General features: G+C 37.3%; 1 protein-coding gene across 1 annotated transcript in view; it reads right to left on the bottom strand.

Annotated features, from left to right (window-relative positions):
* The window catches only part of LOC103597450 (carboxypeptidase B-like), a 36,933-nt gene that overhangs the window by 7,572 nt on the left and 6,993 nt on the right, over positions 1–22,368 (bottom strand). Inside the window, exons 3-9 of the mRNA XM_008581289.1 lie at positions 21,312–21,436; positions 12,428–12,527; positions 12,239–12,340; positions 11,300–11,401; positions 7,982–8,092; positions 7,803–7,893; positions 6,801–7,003 (exon numbers count right to left, since the gene is read on the bottom strand). Coding sequence (XP_008579511.1) covers positions 6,801–7,003; positions 7,803–7,893; positions 7,982–8,092; positions 11,300–11,401; positions 12,239–12,340; positions 12,428–12,527; positions 21,312–21,436 — 834 coding nt within the window. The remainder of the gene's footprint in view (positions 1–6,800; positions 7,004–7,802; positions 7,894–7,981; positions 8,093–11,299; positions 11,402–12,238; positions 12,341–12,427; positions 12,528–21,311; positions 21,437–22,368) is intronic.

Raw genomic sequence — 22,368 nt, 5'->3', positions numbered from 1 at the left:
GTGCTGACCTGTGCAGTTTTGGATGTTTATCAGCACCCCCTGGCTTCTACCTGCTGGTGCCAGTAGAACTCCCAGAGTCATGACGACTAAAAAATGTCTCTCAGACTTTGCCAAATGTCCTCTGGGGGGTGGGTGGGGAGGGGCAAAATTAGTGTAAAGTCAGATAAAAGATATGGTAAATGAGAGTTTATTTTAGGAAAAAAATTAAAAAAGAAGATAGTTGGTTTTAAAGGTGCTCTGAATGCCTTTTTCTCTGCAGGTGACATTACAAGTGTCTCCTAAACATCTCTGCTAGGTCCATCTTACTAACATATCACTTTACCAGTAGGGTTGCCAGATTTAGCAAAAAACAAAATGCCCAGTTAAATTTAAACTTTGGACAAACAATGCTTTTTCAAAATAAGTCTATCCCATGAAATATTCATGACATACTAACAGTAAAAATTTTTATGGTTTATCTGAAATACAAATTAAACTGTGAGTCCTGTACTGGACCCGGCAATCCCATTTATCAGGGTACTGGCTCCAGGGCCTGCTGTGACACAGGATTCTTTCTGACATTCCAGTCCCTCCATAATCTGGTCGTCCTATTGATCAAACCTCACTCTCACTCTTCCCTGACAGGAACGCTCAGAGCCGGCTCATCCCCTCTACTCCTGTCCTCAGCTCCACGTGTTAGTCTCACCATTGCACGTTTGTTGGCTCTTTTCTCTGCCTAAAACACCCCCTTCCTTCACCTGCCACTCAATCCCCGCCCACAGTCGAGGCTCAGAGCACCCGCATCTCCTCCTCCTGAGCTCACTGGATAGCTGTAGCTTCAGCTGCTCTGCCATTTCCCTTCTCTGAATCTCTACTACTGCCCGTAGCTGGAAACTTCCAGTTCTGTACTTTCCTTGTGTGGTTTCTGGTATCCAAGACTTACCATTTCAATAAGATCTCAAGTTCTCAGTGGCAGGAACCACGGTTTTTAATAAGCACTTAATAGGAGCTCAGTGAAATTCCTGATGATTGCCTGATAAGCCAGGGACTGACCGGGCCCCGCAGGACAAGTTTATCAGGCGAATAAGTCACTTAAAGTATGTAATGACAAATCGGCAACCAGTTTCTTTAATCAAAGAAACTCTGTTGTTGTCATTTAAAATGTTTTGTCTTTTAAGAGAGATTATAAATTCTGAAAAAATTCCTAAAGCAAATGTTTTGTACCCTTTGACGCTGGTAGCCTGCCCAACAGCGGGCTGTGGTCTCGCTGCTCTTGTAATCAGGCAGGGACATGGTAACAGCTGTGATGGGTGTGCACGTGGCCCTGCAATTGTCTAGCTTCTAATCACAGTATTTCCTCCTCTGATTTTTATGTTTATCTCTAATGGTGGTCTTGCTTTATGCTCACACGCTTGGGTGGAGCGATTGACTTCTTTCTATCTTGGTGGCTCATTAACTAAAACTTTAAGAGGTAGTGAGAGAGATGGACTGGAAGGTGGTAGACTTTAGAAGTGGATTTCTATCTTTTGATGATGTTTAATACTTTTTCAGAAAGACTGTCAACCAGAAGAATCTTGTGACCGTCATCTTTCTCCTGGGTTAATGAATATATACCCATATATACCTGTCAAAAGAATGGGCCAGAATCATAAGGACTGGGTCCCGAGAAGTCAGTATGAAGGCTATTATGATCCTATTGATCAAACCTCAAAGACTTTTTCTGATGAATGTTCTTCTGCAAAACAGCTACGTAGGGTACCACCATAGAATGTGGCCACATAAATATGTGTGTCTCTCTTTGGAAATTGGTGCAATCTAGAAAATTCTTCAGGAGTCTTTACCTCTAGACCCAGGTATACCCCTACAACTAGTGTTGGCTTAGCTAAGCCTTTAAGGTCTCAGCTGAAAAATGAGAAACGGAAGCAGAAAATTTCTCAGATTTTTCCGGCTATAAAAACTCAATGCTTCTATTGCAGAGAGTGGTATAGACTCATGCCCTGGACTGGCACCTTTGTCTAGTACACTTGCTTTCCATGTGGTCAATCTGGGGAGTGGGACAAGATGCTTTGTTGGTCGGATATTCTTCTGGCTTCTTGCTCTTCCCTTCAAAGTGGTGTTATTATTATCAATAGTGCCAGGTAGGCGTCTTTGAGGGTGAAGGGGAATCAAAGATTGGGAGCTGCTTCATGCCCAGTATGGCTATGTCGGGAGCCTTTTCCATATGCCTCCCAGTTTTTATTTCCTCTGACACTAAAGAGGTCACACAATTCAATATTCATTATCCTTTAAAACTTTGGAAATGTAAATACATTCTTTTTCTGAGCCTTAATACTTCCTTGAAGATAATGGTAGCTTGCTATTGAAGAAGTCTGTGCTGAGGAACCGGACAGTTTATGAAGCCATCGGAGGCTCATAGTGCACTTAGTTCCTTCTTTACATAATGCAGTATGTGTAAAAGCAGTTTGCAAACTGGAAGGCATTGTGTGTGTGAGATACTTTTATTATTCCTTGCACTTTTTACCGCTCTGTTGAAGATATATTTTCTGGTAGCCTTCTTTTGTAATCCATATAATTACTTTTTCTATTCTTTTACTTCATTGATATTTTGCATTCCCATCTCTGCCTTTCTTTCCTCTGAAGGTTGTCCTATGATATGAGCACTTATCAGGCAACCTACATGTAAGATCTTCCAGAAATAAAGTCACATAAATTTTTATTATGACTCAGATATCAAAGGATTGCTTCTTACAGTATGTCCTAAATTGGGACTGATAAGCCAATATAAGTACAAAATAATTTCTTTGAATCTAGAGTCTTATCCTCAAAGCATTTTTTTTTGCTACAAATATAATCTTAGAAGTTTTATAAGTATAAAGAGAAGTAAAAATATATACAAATGACTAGGCAGAATTCTGTATGACAAAATCTTCATTGTATCCCTGTAAGAAAATTTTGAGTTGTCTATAATGTGGTGTGATACCAAGAATTCATCTTCTTAATCTTTTACTACTTTTGTTTTCTGCAGCAGAGCCACATTTCTCCATCCAAGGATTAATATGGAAGTATTAGATTTGTATGGAAAATTCATCTTTCTAAATCGTCTTAATTTTTTCCCTTGAAATCCTCATTACAAATAAACACTGTGAAAATACCAATATTTTTATTTCTGAGGGACTCAAATTCCTTTTTGGCTATACATATGTTTGTAATTACATTATAGTTATGAGCTTGTTCTAGTTCTTTGGAAATAAGTGAATTGGAATTATGCACAATAAGAAAAAAGATAAAGAAACTCTAGTTACGCAAACAATTTCTCAAAAGTTGCTTTGGGGTGCCAAAGTAAATTCAGATAATGAATGAATCAAGTAATCAAATAACATTCACCTTAAGTAACATATCACTTTCTGGTGGCATTTAAATATTTCTTTTAACATATTAGGTAAAAGTTTAATTATAGAAAAAGTGGTTGGAAATTACTTTTAAGTCAATGAGTGTGATATAAGTCTAATTAAGCTTTGCATTTTAGTCACCTATCTTACTATGGTCTGTGAAGGATAAGAGGTGGCATGATTTTTTCCTTGAACTTTTTTATTTTTGTGAGTATAAAAATAAACCTCCAAGATAAGATTATTTTCTGGCTTGTGCTTTTTTTCTTTTGAGAATAGATTATGTTTATTTTACTTTGATAGAATTCTGTTTATTCCACCTCTTTGTTAATTAGAAATTAAAAGCAATTTTGTAGGGCAGGATTTCGAGCAACATTTCTTTCACTGTTACTTCTCTTTTTTTCTTTGGTTTTAAATGAAGAATCAATTCTTAGGGAAGAGTATCTATCAGTGCTGGAACATTTTCACAATGCTTGGGGCACATGCGAATTGGCTCACTAAACTTGCGAACTCTGAGTCTTAGGTCTTTTCCTGGATAAAATTCCCATAGGAGGTAGCAAAAATTATTCATGAGATTCCAAAGGTAGAACTTACTCAATTTTTTTACAGGATAATTTGAACACTTTTAGCATAGCCCAGATACTATAGCCCAGATACAGGATAATTTGAATACTTTTAGCATAGCCCAGTTATTTGAATACTTACATAGCCCAGATACAGGATAATTTGAATACTTTTAGCATAGCCCAGTTATTACTGTATGCAGCCAGTGGTGACAAAGCCATCCCATCTCTGAAAAAGCTTAAACTTCTTCCCCAAATAAGAAAAGGTATTCACCTTTGTGAAGCAGCTCAACTCCAAAGAGCTCTTTCAGTTTTTTTCTTAGTATTAGTCTTTTAGTATTTATGACTAAGACTAATTGATATTGAGTGAACTGAATATATCAGCTAAGGTGTTTTACAATTTTAGTTTTGATATTTTAATAATTAACTCATTAGTGTTCAATATGACTTTGACTTCTTCTTTTGATGTGGTACAATCAGAATATATTCATGTGAATTAAGCAAACCACATGCCCCCACCCCCTCTCTTCTGCTGTCCGGAAATGTAGGTCAGAAATGAGGAGCTGACCACACCCATCTCTGGGACTGCAGGACCATGAGCACCCACTGGGAACACAGACAGACTGAGCATAATTTAATTTTTCTAACTAGTAATGTTTTCCATTATTTTTTGGCTATGGATAGGGAAAATGGGAAGCTTTTTGAAATTTTTGTTTCTTTCAAAGAAAAAGACCCAGCCAACTATTAGCTATTAATTCTCTAGGAACTAGGTTATTTTTCTGTTTTGCTTTTCATAAAATATTTACAGCANTGGCATGATTTTTTCCTTGAACTTTTTTACTTTTGTGAGTATAAAAATAAACCTCCAAGATAAGATTATTTTCTGGCTTGTGCTTTTTTTCTTTTGAGAATAGATTATGTTTATTTTACTTTGATAGAATTCTGTTTATTCCACCTCTTTGTTAATTAGAAATTAAAAGCAATTTTCTAGGACAGGATTTCGAGCAACATTTCTTTCACTGTTACTTCTCTTTTTTTCTTTGGTTTTAAATGAAGAACCAATTCTTAGGGAAGAGTATCTATCAGTGCTAGAACATTTTCACAATGCTTGGGGCACATGCGAATTGGCTCACTAAACTTGCGAACTCTGAGTCTTAGGTCTTTTCCTGGATAAAATTCCCATAGGAGGTAGCAAAAATTATTCATGAGATTCCAAAGGTAGAACTTACTCAATTTTTTTACAGGATAATTTGAACACTTTTAGCATAGCCCAGATACTAGGTTATTACTGTATGCAGCCAGTGGCGACAAAGCCATCCCATCTCTGAAAAAGCTTAAACTTCTTCCCCAAATAAGAAAAGGTATTAAACCTTTGTGAAGCAGCTCAACTCCAAAGTGCTCTTTCAGTTTTTTTCTTAGTATTAGTCTTTTAGTATTTATGACTAAGACTAGTTGATATTGAGTGAACTGAATATATCAGCTAAGGTGTTTTACAATTTTAGTTTTTATATTTTAATAATTAACTCATTAGTGTTCAATATGACTTTGACTTCTTTTGATGTGGTACAATGAGAATATATTCATGTGAATTAAGCAAACCACATGCCCCCACCCCCTCTCTTCTGCTGTCCGGAAATGTAGGTCAGAAATGAGGAGCTGACCACACCCATCTCTGGGACTGCAGGACCATGAGCACCCACTGGGAACACAGACAGACTGAGCATAATTTAATTTTTCTAACTAGTAATGTTTTCCATTATTTTTTGGCTATGGATAGGGAAAATGGGAAGCTTTTTGAAATTTTTGTTTCTTTCAAAGAAAAAGACCCAGCCAACTATTAGCTATTAATTCTCTAGGAACTAGGTTATTTTTCTGTTTTGCTTTTCATAAAATATTTACAGCATTACATGTTTTATTTGGTCTCTGAAAAAGACTGAATCTGATAGTACAAACAACAATTTCCAGCTTTTAAAGTTGCTGGGTCTTTAAATTTACGCATTTAGATAAGCCAAATATCTATGTCATTGTCTAAATGGAATACATTTTTTTTTTTTTTTCATAATTCAAATGCTTTAAATCTCATACTTGCTCTTTCAGATCATTGGTTTCAACTTCTGGCAGCCAGATGTTTCATAAATTAAAGAAATATTATTTGAAGAGTTCAAACCAGCTTATTTAAAAAAAATTATGCATTGGTGTGTCATATGTGTTAATGTGAATTGTTATAGAACTCATATTATTTAACTGTTCATGTGATTATGCCTTGATTGTCCAAGGTTGCTAGTTTTTTGAGTCAGGGATACTTAAATTTCTTCGCATTATTCTCTATATCTGATAAAGACTCATTTATATCACTGTTCACTGATTGGTTTACTTCTGTGCCTCACCTGATCAAACAGTGAAATCAGCAACTTTAGGGTCTCATTACTAAACCTGATACCAACCAAATCCTAATTCCTAATGACATGTGCCATGCTCTACCTATGTCAAATCCAGCTCAAGGCAACTTGACAAAATTGACTCTGACAAAGATTATGTATGTGATCAAGGAACTTTCTTGATTATGCCAAATGCATCTGAAATTATCATGTGAGTTAGTATTGTGGTGAAGCCAGAGGAAATGGAACGACGGAATTGTCATTTTGAAGATTAGTGAATAACCACAGGTGGGGGACTATTCCCTGCATCAAAATAATATTTCTTTCAGCCAACTCCAGATTTCCTGTAAATCTGTAACACATTTTTTTTCACTTCTACTACCAAAAATCAATAAAGGAACTTCCAGAAAGTGTTCTTCTATTTTTTTTTTTTTTTAAGTTTTAGTATTTTAAAAAATCTCAACAGTGAAATGCCATATGCCAAGGCTACTTACCAGCTCAGCATCATTCTCAGTGAGTTTGTAGTCATAGGAGTAAGGGTAGATTAGCATCTGGGAGTATGAATGGATTGTCAAGTATGCCTTGATGGAAGAGAGGTTGTTGCGGATAAAATCAGCAAGGGCCTTGGTCTCCTTTTCAGATTCTGCAGTGCGTCCACAGTAAGTGTCGTCGCAGGGACTTTGAGAGGCTCCGATTTCTGGAAAAACATATGTTGTTGTTAATGGCAAATGACCACCTACTGAAGTTCTCACAGGGGATGTTTCAAACTTTCAAATTAAGGATTTAAAAATAAGTTTTCACAGAAGTCCTTAAAAATCATCCTTAATTATGTATGTGTTTTAAAGTATGTATACATTCAGTCACAAGATTAGGATGGTATGATTTTAAGCTCACAAGGTAAAAAGTTGCACATGAAATCACCAATGTGTCCTGTGTAGAGATACACAATGAGATAAACATAGTGCAAGAACATTAATAAGAAGGGGACAAACTAATATCCTCACAAGATTAGGATGGTATGATTTTAAGCTCACAAGGTAAAAAGTTGCACATGAAATCACCCATGTGTCCTGTGTAGAGATACACAATGAGATAAACATAGTGCAAGAACATTAATAAGAAGGGGACAAACTAATATCCATGAAAAGACTCTACATTACTGTGATCGTTATTAATTGCATCACAATTCTATTTAAATAATTATTTAATGTCTTCCTCCCTCTCTAGACTGTATATTCCATGAGTAGTAGGATTATGTCTGGTTTGTTCAGTCTTACGCTTCCTGCATCTAGAATAGCTGGGAACGCAAAGAGTGCTCAGTGCATTTTTGTTTAATGAATTTATAAACTTTTTATTTTCTGTGCTTTTAGAAAGTTAGAACTCTAAAACAAAATTTTACAGTTTTTCTTGTTTTAGACATTGCTGTGTTTTCTTACGTTATTTTTCCTCTTATGTTTTTCAACTGATGGATGCAAAATGGTCAGCCAAATACTTACGGCACCAACCAGCATCAAAATTTCTGTTAAGGTCTGTGCCACTGCAGGAAGTTCCAGCCTGGGTGGAGCGGGTCTTTCTCCACATTCGGTTCTGAAAGAGGATTATACAGTTAAGACAAGTATAATAGAAAGTGGTTGGTTTTAATTTCATTAGCCCCTCTCAGTACTGGTTCATATACCTTGGTCCAGGTGTAGACGTAGCCATCAATATTGAGTACGGGCACGACATAAAAGTCTACCTTGTCGAGAAGCTCTGTTGTCTGGCTGTCAAGTCCATAGGTGCGGACAGCCTGTATGTGAATTACAAAGCAGAATTTCCTTAAAAAATGAGAGTGCATGATGCTGCTAAGATGTACACAGACTGGATGAACGTTGACTTTGGTAATAAAAATGGTATCTCCTATTGAGATAGACAATATTAATATTTAAAAAGCAGTCAACAAATTGCTACTGATATTTTTGTTTACAATTGTTTCTAATTCTTCTCTGCTTCCAGGATACTTCTATTCCATCCATATATAACACAAAATTATTATTTTTTATTTTAACTTTTTAGTTTAAAGATGAACAGAAATTTAATACAATTAAAGACTTTTAAAGAACACACAGTCACTTGTCACTTAATGACAGGGTTACATTCTTAGAAATGTGTCATTAGGTGACTTTATCTTGTGTAAACATCATAGAGTGCACTTACACAAACCTAGATGGTATAGCCTCCTACACACCTAAGCTATATGGTATAGCCTATTGCTCTTATGTGAGTAATACGTTGAGTTACGACATTACAGTGGCTACAATGTCACTAGGCAATAAAAGATTTTCATCTGCATTATAATCTTATGGGACCACCAGGATACGTGCAGTCCATCGTTGACCCAAACATTATGCAGCATGTGACTATACATATTCAATTCCTTTGAGATAACAGCTGCAATAACTTTTTCTCAACATTAGTAAGCCCTGGTCCTAGTAAGTAAGGAATGTCTGTGGGTGGCAATGCATGTTCTGACTAATAGCATCTAGGAATTTATTTTCTCTGAAAGCTCTTGTAGCTGGTCTTCCTAGAGGGAGTGCCTGATATGGAAGAAAAATAAGAATGCCTCCCATTATTTAGTGAGTTCACACTGATGGGTTTTGGGGAGGCTCTTGCCAACTCTCCAAGCTGCATAATGATGGGAGTCTCCTTTTTTGTCTTCTCTCTTGAGAAGGGAATCCCGTTAAGGGACCAGTTCTCCTCTGTTGAGTAACGTGGACACATCTACCAATGAAGGACATCACGCCCATTTAATATGTTCTTAGTCATGATCCCTCTGCTCCAGCATCATATTAAACTTAAATTCAACCCTTCCCTAGGCTTGCTTGAACAAACTTTAAAATATATAAGCCTTTTTGTGAACAGCTTTTATATTCTCTTTGGGCTCTATACTTATATATTCATTACAGTCATGCACAATAAAGCATACTCTTTAGATGGAGAAGCTCTAGAACCATGTTCTTTTAATGGTCTATAAATTGGAGTAAGCCTTTTTGTGAACAGCTTTTATATTCTCTTTGGGCTCTATACTTATATATTCATTACAATCATGCACAATAAAGCATACTCTTTAGATGGAGAAGCTCTAGAACCATGTTCTTTTAATGGTCTATAAATTGGAGATAATGATAAAATCTAATTCTAAAATCCAATTTTCTCTTTCTAAAGGGCAGATGGTGAGCTACTTGTTGAAGTTAAGTGATGCTAGTTGGATACATATCATGTCTAGAAACCAAGACAAAAACAAATAAATACAGAAATGCTTCACACAAGATAAATTATGTTGTATATAATAATATTATTATAATTTTAAGGCACTTCCATGTTTTTAGCTTTTTTTTTTTTTGTGACCGGTAAGGGGATTGCAACCCTTGGCACGGTGTTGCCCGCACTGCGCTCAGCCAGTGAGTGCACCGGCCATCCTTATATAGGATCCGAACCTACGGTGGGAACGCCGCTGCGCTCCCAAGCGCTCCACTCTCCTGAGTGTGCCACGGGGCTGGCCCGTGTTTTTAACTTTTAATTTTGAAATAATTTTAGATTTACAGTATGGTATAATAGTATAGGGAATTCTCATATACCTTTCACCCATCTTCCTCTAATGTTACCATCTAACATGTCAATGGTACAATTATCAGAGAGAAGAAATTAACATGGGCACCACAATATAAACTAAGTGATAGGTTTTATTCAGATTTCACTGGTTTTTCCACTAATGTCCTTTTCTATTCTAGGATCCAATCTAGGATCGCACATTGCCTTTGCTTGAATGTCTCCTTAGTCTCCTCTGGTCTGTGATAGTTCCTCAGTTTTTCTCTATCTTTTATGACTCTGACACTGTTGAAGAATACTGGTCAGGGTATTTTGCAGAATGTCCCTCAATTTTGAGTTTGTCTGATTTTTTTCATTATTTTTTTTTTTATGATTAGAGGGAAGTTAATGCATTTTGGGGAAGACTATCACAAAGGTGATGTGTCTTTTCAGTGCGTGATATGAGGGGGTTCATGACATCCACAAGTCTTATTTATTACTGGTGATGTTAACCTTTNATGATTAGAGGGAAGTTAATGCATTTTGGGGAAGACTATCACAAAGGTGATGTGTCTTTTCAGTGTGTGATATGAGGGGGTTCATGACATCCACAAGTCTTATTTATTACTGGTGATGTTAACCTTTATCTCTTGGTTAAGGTATTTTCTGCTAGGTTTCTCCACTCTAAGTTTTCCTTTGTAATGAATACATTTTGGGGAGATATACTTTGAGACTGTTCGAATATCCTGTTTCTCCGTATATTTTTACCCACTAATTTTGCATCCATCTATGGGTTTGCCTGGAATGATTATTACCGTGGTGTTCTAATGGTGCTTTTATATTTTGCTCATTCTTTGTACATATATTAGTTGTAATTGCTCTGCAAGAAAGAGTTGTTCCTTCTTTTTTATTTGTTTATTGAATCATCTATTTATATCAGTATAGTCACATGGATATTTAAAAACGTTAATTTTAAAAGGGCTTTTACATATATCTTACCACTAGAATTATAAGGAATGAAAAACAATATCCCTTAGAGTAAGTACTACCATGCACTATTTTATTCTGAAGTATAGAATGATTATTATCCAGGAGAAAATGATCAAGTTGGTGGTTTATCCACAACCATTAACTTTTAAATGACCAAATCCACTATACTGGCTGTTAGCCTCTCCACCAAAGGTGGGTGACAAAGTTCAGATGAGTGAAATTCAAGTAAGTAAAGTTTTACAACTGTTTTAAAATCTTGCCTTATAAAGGTCTGTGGGTGAAAGTTGAAACCAATTCCCCCCAAAAGGGAACTTAAAATGTGGATATTTTTCTCTGTTATTATTCTCTCTTATTATAGATAGGTTATAAAGAGATTAATTGAAATTAAAAAAAAATACTCTCTACTTCCCTTTGCCAAAAAATCACTCTATATACTAACCTCTTTCACAAACCACTGGCACAATGCAGGAGAAATCCACTCTCTGGCGTGGAAACCGCAGTCCATGAAAATAGCAGGCTTATTTGATCCAGCTTTGCCAACCTATTGCAAACAAAAGTAAAAGGGAAACTGTGATTTCAAGGGCTGACATTCACTATCCGTCTGGGCTTTGGACTCAACAGGTGAAACCTGACAGCAACAAGAGATATAGCCCATGATTAAATTAAAATATGATACTAGCGCAGTATGTTCTTGCCTCTAGATGCTCACAATGTTTGAGCTGAAAGCTTACATGGCTGTTTGTTATTTTTATTAAGCTTGACAAGCTCATATTTTCAGAAGATGCTTGATTACCCTATTTAATTGTGCTCACGTGGAGGTTATTTTCAGCTGCTATTATTAGGTGACATGACCAAGGCAACTGGATGAGTAATGAGAAGTAATCATGGTTGTTGCTAATCTTGTAAGAATTTTTCCTTCTCTCCACTTATTCCTTGTCTTTTTATTTCCTTCATTAGAATTACATGACAAAAATGGCATTGGGGGTGACAGAAACAAATTGTTAATATGCTTTCTAATGTTGTCTGATAGACGTGAAGTTTATGAACCTCTTTAGCAAATGGATTTGCAAACAACAGCTGGAAGAGAAGACTATCATCGAGGTGCATGATCATTTACATTGCTTACAGGAATGTGGTTAAATTTATAGAACTCTTATTTTATTGCATTTTTCCTTTTGAATAAATCAAAATAATGATTTAGAAATCCACGTATGACAAAAGAAGCTGGGGAAGGTGTTTGACTTCCTGGGGGATATGGAAAGGAAAAGAGTTATAACAATGTTTGGGATAAGTGTGTCTGTGGAACAGATGTTAATGTGTTAGAATTCATTGATTTAAATTCCTCAGACATGGCAAGGTCATGGTTAAAAATGATTACCTTGAGGAGGTAGATACTGCGTCCTTCAAAGGTGGTTCCTAAGACACTGCGAGAGATGAGGTCTGGATTTTCAGTGGCGACTTGTTCAGTCCAAGCCTCTATCTACCAAATGGAACCATTTGTGGATTAATGAGATATCCTTAGTTCAATTCCCAAAGCAATGTCTGTCTAAATATGTGCACATCATACCAGTTCCCAGTTGTTGTACTTCTGATAACTGTGTCCAGTTGCACGGACCCGGCTGTCAAACTGAGCCTCCAGCGTGGACCTCAGGTTGCTTATCAGTACCCTGCAATGGACCAGAGTGGGTGCTCCTGTGAACATAAGTATATTCTTCCCCGTGAACACACATAGAACCCCAGAGCTGCTGCTTTAATAGATGCATTCTCCATGGATTCTCATGTTGTTGTCTGATTATTCCTGCTGACTTTCAGCCTGAGGTGCACAAGGGAGATTGTTACTGATCACAAAAAGTAAGTCGTTGAAAAGGACACTGCAGAGTGCAGGCAAAACAGGTTCTTCCTTGGCCCAAACTTCGCATATTTGAGTGTTCGTAGACTCTAAACTTAGCAAATGGTCTATAATGGGTCTGGGCCTTGGGCTTCTGTGCAACAGTATGTACTTGAGTCCTATGTGTGGTCTTTCTTCCTCAGGATTTTCCTGATTTTAGCACTAAAAGTCCCATGTCCCAGGAACCTAATCAGTCCCAGGAAAATGGAAACAGTTGGTCACCTGGGGCCTATTTTCCGGTTTTGGGAAAAATAGCTTGGTGGCTGGAAATTCAGAACTAGCTAAAGACTTATCAGGCAAAAAATACTGGGTTTAAAGAACTCGTTTCCACTTTTCTTTCAGCTGGTTTAAAGTAATCTAAGAATGGTTCTGTAGCAAGGTAATGTAAAAAATATTGGTGACAGAAACTTTGAGGCCTGCCTATTTCTATACATGTGTGGTTTAGATGAAAGTTCCTATTGTAAGAGGCAGGCCTGAAGGTGTGGGTGGGTGTGCGTGACTTCATTTCCTTTTGCTACTTTGAGTGGAAAGTGTGTTTGAAAGGGACACAATTTTATGAGCATTAATGTCCTTGATCACAGCACTGTGTATATTACAGACAGAGGCCAGTTTGTCAAAACCTCTATTATCCACAGTCAAGCCTTGAAATGGTTTTATCTGACACACAGAGAATTGCAGCCACACATCAAAAGTCTGCCTCTCCTCCGGCTGCCAAGGGCATTCTGATGAAGTATGTCAGGGACATCCTCTGAACCTCCCTCTTGATCGCTCCTTCATTTGATGAACTTGGGTATAAACTTGTGTCCTTTTATGGAACAATAAATTAATACTAAATGCTATCCATGTCCTAGCAAAAGGCAAATACTGTCTTAAGGCAGTATTTTTTAAGAAAAGGAAAAGGAGCAGGTTTTAAAATTTATCCTATGAAAAGAAAATTTTCCATTGAGCAGCCATCAATACTTTGTTAGTGTATTTGTTTTCTGTGGCTGCTGTAAATTGCCACAGACTTAGTGGCTTAAAACAACATAAATTTATTTTTGTATAGTTTTGTAGGTTAGATGTCTAACACAGATTTCACTGGGCTAAAAGCAAGGTGTCAACAGGGATGTGTTTTTTTCTGGAGGCTCTACTGGGAAATTGGATTCGTTGCCCTTTTCAGCTGCTAGAGGTCACCTGTAATCCTTGGCTGTGGACCTTGTCCGTCTCCAAAGCTAGCAACAGCGACGCGAGTCCCTCTTTCATCCAATCACTGGGACCTCCTCTTCTGCCTCACTCTTCCACTTTTAAGAACTCTTGTAATTATGTTGAACCAATCTGGACCATCCAGGATAATCTCCCCATTTTAAAGTCAGCTGATTAGGAATCTTAAGTTTATATATAACCTCAATTCCTCTTTGTGATGCAATATAACATGTTCAGATGTTCTGGGGATTAGGATGCAGACATTTCCAGGGACCGTCATTCTGCATGCTACAGTTAGGAACAATGATCATAGTAAGTGCCAGAGTTCTATTCAGTACCCCAACTTGATTATTAGGGAAGAGGGTGGAAGCAGAAGGAATCCTGAATTAGAAATAAAAAGTTCAAGGTCATAGTTGTGCCTAATTCATAAGTTGTTTTTCGAAAAGGCATATAGTCTCTGGGCTTTAATTTTATAAATTTTAGAATGGGGACATTTGATTAGTGGATATTCCTTTTCAATTCTAAAACACACTGAATTGACTGAAATCCATAGGCCTTTGTCATTTACATAGCTGTCACCCAAGGTTTATAAAAAAAATAGAATTTTGCCAGTTACCACCTTCATGAACTCCAGGAAAACATGGAGGAAACTAAAGCCTAGACCAGAGATAGTTTAGGAAATGATTTTCAAGGATAATCAAAAACTAAGAACAGACAAACAAAGCAAGCAAAACAAAAACCTAAAAACTTAAAAAAAAAAAATCGAAGAGGAAGTGGTAAATGACATCTATTTTCACTTTAACAAGATTTCCCATTGTTAGTGAGCAAGTAAATATCATCTAGGTCACATGGCTTTTTAGTGGGTGCCCAGAGAAAAGACATTATCAGTTAATTGCTCCCAGGCATTTCACAGCCTCAACACTTTGAGTACACATCTGTATCTAAGGCCATAACCATGGCTATCTCTGATTTATCAGGAACCATCTCTAGGTAGAGGGAGCAGCAAATCTTCCAGAGCATATCACTACCCTTCCACCTGTACTCAACCCTCAAATTCAAATTATTTAAAAGAATCAGTGACTATGTAGGGGGCCAGTGTTTTGTTTGGTACTAAGAAGAGACATTCTGTTAAAGTTATTACTGTGTTAAATATTAAACATTTTCATCAATAACCAGGACAAAGAAGCATAAAGAATCAGTTAGTTAAATTTAAGATGGCACCCAAGGGTAAAAGTGCCCTCTAGTAACTTGCAAAACAGCATCAGAATGAGGTTGAAATGTGGTGCTGACTTTTGCCTGAAGGCGGGGGATTGACCTCAAATGATCCTCTCCAGTCCTATGATTATTTTATTTTATTAGATTTAGGACAAGGTACTATTTTAGCTACATTACAAAATACTATTATTAAATAATGAGCTTCTATTCTAGAAGATTAAAACAATGCTTCTTAATATAATAGGGACTGCATTACAGCTCCAAAATACAGAGGCATGTATACTAGTTGATACTTTTATATGCTCCTTTTGTAGTGTCATCCAATTTTTTCTTCTCTCTCTTTTTTTTTAAACATGCAAGCAAATTAGATAAAAGGGACTGCCAAAAAAGCAAGGAACACAAGGTCTGAGAAGAAAAGAGAGAAATGGCTGAGTTATATCCCTCTTTCAGATTCCTGAAGATAGAATATTTGGTCAGTTCCTGGACTATGTGCCCATTGCTACTGAAGAACACTGCTGTGTGCCCATTTCTATCCAAGGACACTTTCCTGTGTGACTTTGAAATAAGCAGAAAAATGATGTTATAGGTATTAGCAACAGTCGGTCTCTCACTGGATCAAATAGGGCGGACAACCTTCCTGCGAGTTGTAGAAAGAAATTCTGCAGAGGCCACCCACCAAAAGGTTCTGTAAACTTAGCTTCAGAACCATAAATTGGAGATTTATACCATCCAATTCCTAGTCTTTCTGTAACTAAGGGTGCAATTTAGACTTAAGACTTCATCTTTTTTTTGCACACATTTTGAATTTTTTCCCATGGTAATTCAGGTTCTGACCAAAGCTGCCAAATGATATGAGTCTTGGTGAAGAGGATTAGAATCACTGAAAAAAGCTATTTTGGTGGAATTTTTGCAGAAGATGGTTTCTGATATGTACAAACACAACTGCAAGTTCTTGCCAGCAGGAAAGTGTCTAAATACAAATTAGTTACCATATGAGGTAATAATGGGATGCTCAGGGACTGCTTGCAGCCCCAGCAAGGATATTGCTGGTGTGCTTCTTGAGCATTTCTAGGGACTTATTATTATTTAATATTTAGAAAATTATATGCCACAAATGTGCTAAGCAGTGAACAGAGAAGCAAAAATTAACAAGATCTTAGCCCTCAGGGAACGTCCTATTTTCTAGATAACATTCATACACAATTCCCAAAAAGTTTACCACCAAAAAAGGAAGTGGATTTTCTATCTGATAAGTGCAGGTTGAAATGCGATTGGAAGTCATTTCACTGTTCTGTGACACCAGTAGAACTAGGACATCATTCAGGGGGCCGGGTCAGTCTGTGGTCACTGATCTTCCTTTGTCTTTCTTAAAGAATTATAAAGAAATTGTCATCTTTCTGAATGTGACTGAAGGCTTCTAAAGACTAGGATTTTAGGTGTCCTTCCTAGTATAATAAGAAGAGGAAAATGTCATAGACATGAATCTTAATCACATTTTGAAACTTACTGGGTTATATCTTTGTTTTAAAAAGACAGTCAGTTCTTAAGGTCACATTTTGATACTTTCCTCAGGCAGAAGCAGATAGCTAAGCTATGTGAGGCATAATAATGGGGTGAAACCTAACAGTTTCTGTTGACCCTTAAAAAATGTATAATCTTCCTCTTTGTACAACAGGAAACCATAGCAGCATTCTTAGCAATAGTAATACCAGCTGCAATTTATCTACATATTGTTTCATTTTATTTTCACATCAGCCCTTTGAGAGGGGCATTATATCTTCATTTTATGGATAAGGAAATGAAGCTCAGAAAGGTTAAGCAAATCACCCAGGGTTACATAGCTGGAAAGCTGCAGAGCCAGGATTGGAATCTGGTCTTTTTTTTCAGAGCATTACTTGTTGCACTCTCCTACCGCACTCCTCCTGATGGAGGTACACATTTTATAGGTGACAATTCTGATATCTTCACTGGTACAAATACTATTCTTTTATATTAGTAAGATGTGAAAAGCAAGAGAAAATTTTTAATGTTAAAATTATGTAGTGCACATTTTCTCAAAACATAATGGAGACTGGAGCCTGTGCTAGGGGATTGCTGAGTAAGCATGAATGTCCAGGACCAGAGCCCAAAACTTCCTCTGCTCCTCCCTGATCCACCACCCTCTGGAGGAAGAACTCTTCTTTGTACTATGAACCTAATTTCATCCTTGTCTCTCACAAAAATGCCTCCAGGTCAGCACGGTCTCTCCCACTTCTAAGCCTTAGCATATGGTCTGTTCTCTGCCTAAAGTGTGATTTTTTTTTTTTTTTGTCTTTGTCTGGCTAACTCCTATTTATCCTTCAATTCTCAGCTAAAGCTTCATTTCCTAGGACAGCCACTTCTGTTGCTTATAACAAAATACCTGAAACTGGGTGATTTGTAAGAAAATGAAATTTATTGTTTACAGTTTTGGAGGCTAGGAAGTCCAAAGTTCAGGAAACACATCTGGTGAAGGCTTTCTTTTGTGGTGACTTCAGCGATGGCAGCGTATCACATTGTGAAATGGTGGAGTGGAGAGAGCAAAAGACTAACCTCCTAATTCACTCCCTTTTAAAACTCCTCCACAACAAGCTCAAGGACAAAGACCATATGATTATCTCAACAGATGCTGAAAAAGCATTTGACAAAATTCAACATTTCTTCATGATAAAGACTCTCAACAAATTGGGTATAGAAGGAAAATACCTTAACACAATAAAAGCCATTTATGACAAGCCCACCGCCATTATTACTCTAAATGGGGAAAAATTGAAGGCCTTCCCCTTAAGGACAGGAACAGGACAAAGATGTCCACTCTCATCACTTCTATTCAACATAGTGCTGGAGGTACTAGCTAGAGCAATCAGGCAAGAGAAAGAAATAAAGGGAATCCAGATTGGAGAAGATGAAGTCAAATTTTCCCTATTTGCAGATGACATGATACTATATGTAGAAAAACCTAAAGACTCTATCAAACAACTCCTAGAGCTGATTGATAACTTCAGTAACGTCACAGGATACAAAATAAATGCCCAGAAATCAGTAGCATTTATATACTCAAATAATGAATTAACAGAAAGAGAAATAAAGAAAATAAGCCCATTTACAATTGTCACCAAAAAAAATACAATACCTAGATATCAATTTAACCAAGGAGGTTAAAGACCTCTATAACGAGAATTCCAAACCACTTCTGAAAGTAATTAAAGAAGACACAAAAAGATGGAAAGATATTCCATGCTCTTGGATTGGAAAAATTAACATTGTGAAAATGTCTATACTACCCAAAGCGATCTACAGATTCAATGCAATCCCCATCAAAATACCAATGACATTCTTCACAGAAATGGAAAAAACAATCTTACCTTTCATATGGAAAAACAAAAGACCCTGAACAGCCAAAGAAATCCTGAGCAAAAAAAATAAAGCTGGTGGCATAACTCTGCCTGACTTCAAATTATACTTCAAAGCTGTCGTAACCAAAACACCATGGTACTGGTACAAAAATAGACATTCTGACTAGTGGAGTAGAATAGAGAACCTAGAAATCACTCCTCAGGCTTATAGCCATCTGATATTAGACAAAGACAGCAAAAACCTACATTGGGGAAAAGACTGTCTCTTCAACAAGTGGTACTGGGAAAACTGGATATCCATACACAGAAGAATAAAACTAGATATGTATCTCTCACCATACACTAAAATCAACTCAAAGTGGATTAAAGACCTAGGTATAAGTCCTGAAAATATAGGTGAAACAGTTCAGCAATTAGGTGTGGGCACAAGCTTTATGAACATGAGCCCAAAAGCCCAAGCAATAAAAGAAAAAATAAACAAATGGGACTATATCAAACTAAAAAGTTTCTGCACAGCAAAGGAAACAACAGAGTGAAAAGACAGCCTACAGAGTGGGAGAAAATCTTTTACCAACTATGCATCTGACAAGGGACTAATATCCAGAATATACATAGGACTCAAGCAATTATACAGTAAAAAAAAAAAAAAATGAGCCAATTAAAAAATGGGCAAAGGAGCTGAATAGACATTTTTCAAAGAAAGACATACAAATGGCCAATAGATACATGAAAAAATGCTCAACATCACTAGTCATCAGGGAAATGCAAATTAAAACCACTTTGAGATACCACCCCACCCCCGTTAGACTGGCTATAATAAAAAAGATGGCGAATAACAAATGCTGGCAAGGGTGTGGAGAGACGGGAACACTACTGCACTGTTGGTGGGATTGTAAATTAGTACAACCACTTTGGAAAACAACTTGGAGGTTTCTCAAACAACGACAGATAGATCTTCCATATGATCCAGCAATCGCTCTTCTGGGTATATATCCAGAGGAATGGAAATCATCATGTCAAAGGAATACCTGCACTCCCATGTTTATTGCAGCTGTTTACAATAGGCAAGATATGGAACCAATGTAAATGTCCATCAATAGATGATTGGATAAGGAAACTGTGGTATATATACATTATGGAATACTACTCTGCCGTAGAAAGAATGAAATACTCCCATTTGAAACAACATGGATGAGCTTGGAGAAACTTCTATTGAGTGAAATGAGCAAAGCACAGAGGGATAAATACTGCATGTGCTCACTCATATGGGGGAGCTAAGAGAGAAAGGAAGGCAGGAAAGAAAGAACACAGTAGTGCTGTGATCCAATAGAGGGAGGGAACATTCCTAGGGCTACAAATTGGAGTGGAGGGGCTTGGGGGAGGGGGAGGTAGGTTGGGGGATAATTGGGTGGGGACAAAGGGTGCAAAAGTAATTTCTGGTAATGGGTATGCCCCAGTATGAATCTGGCCCTCACATCATGGGCAGGAGAGGGGACAACCAGCTTTGTATCTTAAGAATATTCATGATAATAATAAAAATTAAAAAAATAAAAATAAAAATAAAACCCCTCCAAACCATGCCCATGACCACTATTTTTAATCTATTCGCTACAGCGTGGTCCTATAATCTAATCACCTGTTCAAGGCCCTACCTTCAATTACCATAATAGGATTTCCCACCTTCAATTGTTACAGTCGGGATTTAAGCTTCAGTGAGGTGGAGGTGGGGGGGTAGGGGGGCGGCACCCAATCTACAGCACAGCCCTTCCTGACCCCTAGACTCGGTCTATTCCCCTGAATCTCCAGCTTTTTATCCTTCTCAAAATCTATTATACATTATTGCAATTCTTTGTTTAAAGTCTATCTTCCCCAAAGGAGAAGACCATATCTATCCTTTTCAGTACTTGGTACATGTAGGCACTTGATCTCTATTTGTTGGATCAGCAAATGGTCAACTGCCTCTACTTTGGAGGACATTCTCATCTTTAAAGCTTTAGAGGAACCAGAGTGGTATTTGAGGAGAGGAGACATGGGGTGACCAGCTTAGTCAACTCTACTCTTGGCCTTTGAGGACTCACTTTTCTTTCTTTGGATCCTTCTCTTCATGCCTTCTCCTATTGTTAGAGATAGTGCTGGGGCCTTAGGGAAAAAGGACAGAAGGGCAGTTCAGGCTGACTTAGTCTTGTTCTTAAGCTCACATTTTGATACTTTCCTCAGGCAGAAGCAGATAGCATAAAGAGCATAAAGAGCCCTCATAGTTCACAGTAGGTCTGGCTGATCATTTCTGTCCAGAAGACCTGATAAGATTTGGAGCTAAACTTGTGTCTAGCTGATAATAGCATCCATTGGTTTGGCTTGGACTCATTATCACTTGTAAAAAGCAGGTCACATGTCTGGCTGAAGATGTGAGGTTCAAGGGTCAAGACTATTTTCACTGAAGTACTAACTCAACACAAATCGGCCAGGACCGAAGTCTTAAGGTTGGGAATACAGGGCCAACTCTGCCATTACCTGTCTGTGGGGCCCTGGAGAAAGTATGGTCTTGGTCTCATTTTTACCTTCTCAGTTTTATTTAAAGGCTCAGATGAAAGCATGTGTGGGAGAGAATTTTAATAGCTGTAAAACACAAACTTACTTGTAATGTAGTTCGTTCTGNCTCTGCCATTACCTGTCTGTGGGGCCCTGGAGAAAGTATGGTCTTGGTCTCATTTTTACCTTCTCAGTTTTATTTAAAGGCTCAGATGAAAGCATGTGTGGGAGAGAATTTTAATAGCTGTAAAACACAAACTTACTTGTAATGTAGTTCGTTCTGTTCCAGAAAGTCCTCCACAGTGACAGTATCTCCTGCTTTCACACGGAAGTCAACTGTACTGTGAGATTTGATTAGTGTGGCTGAATCTGGTTTCCAAAAGTCAATCTGAATAAAGGACAAGATATACTGTATTGAACACCTATAATTCAATGGGTGAATTATCATCTGTGAGCACACTATTGCTCTACTCCATTGAGTTACTTTCAAAATGAAATTATCCATGAAATCTGCTAACATATCTCTTTTGAGTAAACATGGGTTGACACCAAGCAGTTAGATGTCAATAAGAATGTTTACAAATACATAAATAACCTTCATTCATTATCAACGAGCAGGAAGAACATAGAGGTAGTCACCATACTGCTAGTTAATTTCAGTCTTCTCTAACTGCTCTTTTCCATTTATTGATTTTCTGGAACACTTGCTTTTTGTGATAGCAGTATTTGTGGTAATAGGAAAATTGTTGAATGAACGATGATGAATAAACTAGAGCCACAAAATTTAGTGCAGAGGAATTGAACTTTTCCTTTTCCTTTTTAATGAACTCATTTTATGAGTCTATCTTGGAACTCAGTTCTGTGCAAGTCACAGTAATGTACGGAACCAGGAGCATCCCTGACTTGTAGGTTTACGTCAGGAAGGAAAATGGTATCTTTCCATAGTGAATATCTTGGCGCCATAATTAGAAACAAATTAGTCTCGTGGATCTAGTAATGTAATAATGTTTTCATTTATTCATCAACTATTACTGAGGACCTACTGTGTGCTAGGCTCTGTGCCTGAGATTAGGAATACACTGGTGGGCAAGTTAGACATAGGCTCTGTCTTCGTGGGGTAAACTTTAGAGAAAATTAAGCACAAAATAACAGAATGATATATTTGATGATTCTAATGTTTTTATTTGTGGATGTGTGGTTTTAAATACCCCTTTTCCATGGAAAACCATTAACCCGGACATTCTGTGTCTTGTAGGTGTCTGTTTTCCTGTTCCCTCGTTGGGCTGAGTAGAGGCCTAGAAGTCTGGGGTGAATCTGACA

Source organism: Galeopterus variegatus, unplaced genomic scaffold (genome assembly GCF_000696425.1).
Source record: "Galeopterus variegatus unplaced genomic scaffold, G_variegatus-3.0.2 Scaffold2317, whole genome shotgun sequence".
Classification (NCBI taxonomy): domain Eukaryota; kingdom Metazoa; phylum Chordata; class Mammalia; order Dermoptera; family Cynocephalidae; genus Galeopterus; species Galeopterus variegatus.
The sequence above is the reverse complement of the archived record's forward strand: the minus strand, read 5'-3'. Positions and strand labels throughout refer to the sequence as shown.